The following is a 4,784-nucleotide window of genomic DNA, read 5'->3' on the forward strand; positions in this document are numbered from 1 at the left end:
CAAGCTGTACAAATAGACAAGCAACTATGTGCGCACGTGTGAGACGTTTCAGCGAGTTAAACTCTCTCCAAATGCGGTTGCGCCGCTGGCCAGCTTACCGGTACCACTGGGTGCTGGCAGTCCATGGGTCTGGACGTTGTGTTTGGCCTGCCGAACGATTCGGCAGGCAACACGGGTGCCGTGGTATTCGTCGACCGGTTGAGCAAGATGGCTCATTTGGTGGCGGTGCCAGACACCATCGACGGGGTCGGTACAGCTACGCTTTCTGTAGATCGTGTTTTTCGACAACACGGACTCCCAGAGTCGATTAAATCTGATAGAGACCCCCATTTCACGGGAAAATTTCGGTCGACTATCTGTTAGGTGCTCGGCACCAATTTGGATATGTCGGCAGCGGCATACGCAGACCGATGGTCAAACAAAAAGGGTGAATCGCGTCATCAAAGACGTTCTTTGTAGCGTCTGCGCTGAGACGCCGAGGCGCTGGAGCGCCATGTTGCCACTCATAAAGTTTGCACTGAACAATGCAGTGCATTCGTCTACTGGCTACACGCCGTTCTACGTGAACGGGCTGATTCGCCCTCGCTTCCGGCTGACGCCGCCATCCCATGGCTCAGGGCTTGGGGGGAGGAATAGCCCAACGGCTAGCTGATGTCAACATCCTCACCATCCGTAAAGAAGTCGATGACTTCTTGTCTACCAGACCTAGTGTCCTACGACACGTTCGCGATGCGATGGCTGAATGCCAAGACCTGTAGAAACAATATGCAAACGGAAGAGACAAAGTGGAGAGCTTTAAGGTCGGGAACCTGGTTTTATTAAGTTCCAAAAACATGCCTACACATGCATCTTCCGCTATCTACCGGACGAAGCTTCGTCCACGGTTTATTGCACCGTTTAAGGTTTGGCCAAGCGGGGCCTAGCGTATACGCTAAAATTTCCCAAACGGATGCGCACCCACCAAGAGTTTTACGTGGGCTTGCTCGAGCCGTACCGGGTCCCGGCGCAAGTGAACGCGGAAGTGTTGGCGCCGGAGCGGATCCCACGGGACCTCGGCCACCTAGAAGCTGAACCAGCAACTGGTTCTGTGCACGGAGTGCAACAACCTTCATTTCTAATGGCGCCAAGCGCTCCACCGTCGCATGCAGCGACGCATTTGCCTGCTCCACGGATAGGAAACACTCCGATAGAGCGCGGTATTCCTCAAGGCAAGGCAGCTGGCGCACGACGTGCTTTAAATCGTCAAGAGCGTCCGCGCAGCGATATGCTACTTTAGCATGACGCCGAGGGAGCTCCGATCACGAAGTATCTCATCCTCAAGGACTCGAAGAGCATCGCGAGTCACCGAACGGCGATCGACCCGGTCGTCACCGTCCGCCACCGACTCTTCTCGATGAGAACGGTGACGTCCACTATCACGTGGAACGTCTTGTTGGACGACGTCGTCACCAGGGCGAAACCCAATATCTGGTGAAGTGGCGGGAATATCACGCCTCCGGATACTAGCGGGAGTATGAGGCGCCATTTCGGCAAGATCGCCAAGTCGCCGTGAACGCTTTTGATCGGAAAGATCAGGACGTCCCGCGTCATCAGACACCCCGCGCTTTCCGACAACAGCCAGGGAAGTAGAAGGGCCATGAGCTGAGATCAAAAGTGGCCCTGAGCTCTTGCGGTCGCAGAAACAGAGCTCGCGGGAGCGTGAAGGGTTAACCCATACGTCGCAGGGCGACATTCCGAAGGAAGTTGAGGGCATGCCTTGAGTCTGGCAAATTCAAATCGAAGGTGTCGCTTCGCACCCACTTCCACTTCCTTGTGGCTCAAATGTAGGTTATACAGTGAGTAAAGTTTTCAATGCTGTTGCACCCATCGCTCAAAGAGCGCTTCGTCATCTGAAGCGCTTTCGCCAGGGGCGAGCACTACAATTATTGTCCGCGTTGCGGGTACACGGGGCCACCTCGTTGAGCACTCAGACGAGTGCGATAAGCTTCCAACGGAACTTCATGTGGAACCAAGAAACGAGCTCGAAGAGCTTTCCTTTTGGCAAATCCAGCTTCCGTAATGGCCGGGGACCCGATCGTGTGGATGCGTAACGATCGAGTTACCGCGTCCGTCGTTTCCCCAGCAAGATCCGCTGGGCGGAGCCATATTTCACACGAGCGTCAATGACCGGCCGTGAATGGGCGCTCCAGAGCCGCTTTATGGGCAGCTTCCAGCTGCCGACCTTACGCCCCGTCGAGGTCGTTGGGTGATTACACCACGTCCCTCGGTTGACGAAAAGTCAGGAAACGGACATGGGGTCCGCAAGGTGCGAGCAGGGTCGTATCACGCCGCTGGCGCAGCTCGCCTTCCTCGTCATCCATGCGGGAAAAGTAGTGCCAGACTCGTAGTCGACCACCTCCACATCCTAAACAAGGTCACTTGTCATTGAGAGCGTGCGCAAAGCGCGACGCTCGTGCTCATCGAGCCTAGGACGTATATACCTCGGTGCCGCGGACGCACTGTCCGATATTGTACCGCGTGCGGGAGACGAAGTTGTGCTCTGCCTGTCTTCGCTGTCAAAACCAGCGAGACTTATTGATTTCAGTGTCGTTAAACAGGGCTCATAGAGCACGGAAGTCCTTTATTCCAATGAATTAAGTTGTAGTGTCTAGCGGACACGCGAGCCTCGTTGAGGCAATAATCGATTGGAACTGTACATATTCTCAATTTTAACGTGGGAGAGTGTAACGGGGTTACATGTACCCTGGTAACAGGGGTGTGTGTCACACAAGATGGACATGGTGTGACTGCAGCCAAACAAGAATACGGTAGTTATGCATGCATTTAGATTTTACTATTTATATTTGGGGAAATCTAAACATTCAAAATCAAGCGGCTTTGCCGCAGATTAAAATAAATAAAAATCAGTTTTGAATTGTAGACGGAAGAGTAATTAATCTTGGGTTAAGGCAAGAATTACTCTTGGAGAAAGCAAATTGCGATCTGCTAACTCGTACTTGTTCTAAGTATAGAACAAAAGGTCGGTGACCTAAATTACGCTTCCTTTAAGCGCAACGCTTCGGTAGCCCCGCTGCAGGGACAGAATTGGGACTAGAAGGAAAGTGAACCAAAAAAATGTACTTACAACTCTAACTTATCCCCGAATTAGGTCGAATGATCTGGTATTTATTGCAGAGGGAGGCATAGTGATTAAATTCAGATACAGTACAAATGCAGAATTTGCGGAGTCATTACACCCTTTACAATGTCATGGTGTACAAACTTCTAGCCTCAAACAATTTTTTTAGTATTGTAGATGGTAATACTAACAAAATTTCGATATGATACTCGGAGCAATCGGTTCAGTTCAGCTCTTAGATAGAAACATGCAGACGAATATTCGGTGCATTTGTTGAAGTGAACTAGCTCAAGGTGCACAGCAACCCCATCGCATATTGTTTCGTCGACATTCTCGACATAACTCTTCCGTAAAGGCTCTTTGTCTGATTAAGTGATGTCTTACCAATAGACTTCATCTGATGTAATCACTACTGGATCCGTCGAAAAGCGTTACCGCCAATCTTCCAAAAGCTTCTGATCCAGGGCCATCTCATACAATCAGCTGGCTTATAATAGCTGACTTTGCGGCTCGGAGATTCAAACTTGTCTGACGAGCTCTATGAAGGTCATTAGACTTTATGAGAACAATGCATCATTCCGCAATTTACTTCGTCTAACAAGTCTTCATCCCTATCGAAATGAAATTTAAGTTTGGCTTTCGTCGCATTATGTTTTGTACAGGCCTCCGCTTCCAAAAGACATGAGTTGTCCAAATGGTATCCCTGCCGCCTGTACACCAATGCTATGGATCTTGACAACGGAACCGCAGCACTGACAGTGTAGCAAGTTCTCGGCATCTTTGTGCTACTCTGACATTTGTACAGCGCCCGAGAGAGTCCACCAGACCATCGAAATCCTTGTAAAACGATTTCCTTCGTTTCATTCCCAGACCGTTTATATGGGTTTTGGGAACAAGCTTCAAACTAGTAAGTAGCTTTTTATATGAATGGATAGCATCATTACTAACCTTTAGGACATTGTTTATACGTAGTGGATCATTTCGCTTACATGCTAAATTTCGAATTAAATAATCTGCAATTATTTGATGCCCGTGGAAGCGGTAAGAGCACGATTTTGGATTGTGGGTCACTGGACCCTGCCCAAGCTGAGTCATATGCCATAGATCTAGAATCCAAGTTTGGGATTTCGCGGAAGTGCGGCGCTTGACCTTCACAAATTGATCTCAAAGCTTTCAAATGGCGGCAACACTTTCGTGTATGGTACGGCTTACCAAGCGCTAATAGTGGAACGTCTTATGCATCTCGACCCTCCTGAAGTTACTGGGTACGCCAATGAGTACCACGGGATTATACAATTATAATACGGAATATGACCTTAACGTTGACGAAGTGGCCAGAACTTTAATGGAGCGTTGCAATCACGTACCGTGTCTGCAGCGCCCGACACGCTAATTGCTGCATATCAAAATATTTTGACTCGTCTCGACAACCAATTTGACTCAGCGTGCTTTCAAATGATGAACACCATGATTATAAATAATATAAAGTGGAGTGGCCAGCCTCGTACAAATTGCGAAGACTTGTTTCATCTTTGCTGACAATCCCAATGATGTACATGACAATTCCTCAACTTGTGTACCGCCTCAAGCGCTGTCAACCCCATGACTTAGACGTCTTGACGAGCTTCATTAACAATTTGATCGATATTGGTCACTTCGATCCAGA

At 49.2% G+C, this 4,784-nt stretch overlaps 1 protein-coding gene across 1 annotated transcript; it reads left to right on the forward strand.

Moving 5' to 3' along the window:
* Positions 1-4,144: 4,144 nt before the first annotated feature.
* PHALS_11372 (uncharacterized protein) lies at positions 4,145-4,420 on the forward strand (the record flags this gene model as incomplete). The annotated part of the gene is made up of 2 exons (XM_024724792.1): positions 4,145-4,159; positions 4,229-4,420. The coding sequence occupies 2 exons, from the start codon at positions 4,145-4,147 to the stop codon at positions 4,418-4,420; spliced, it is 207 nt and encodes a 68-aa protein (XP_024571862.1).
* Between the last annotated feature and the right edge of the window lie 364 nt (positions 4,421-4,784).

This window comes from Plasmopara halstedii, assembly GCF_900000015.1.
Source record: "Plasmopara halstedii genome assembly, contig: Scaffold_54, whole genome shotgun sequence".
Classification (NCBI taxonomy): Eukaryota; Oomycota; class Peronosporomycetes; order Peronosporales; family Peronosporaceae; genus Plasmopara; species Plasmopara halstedii.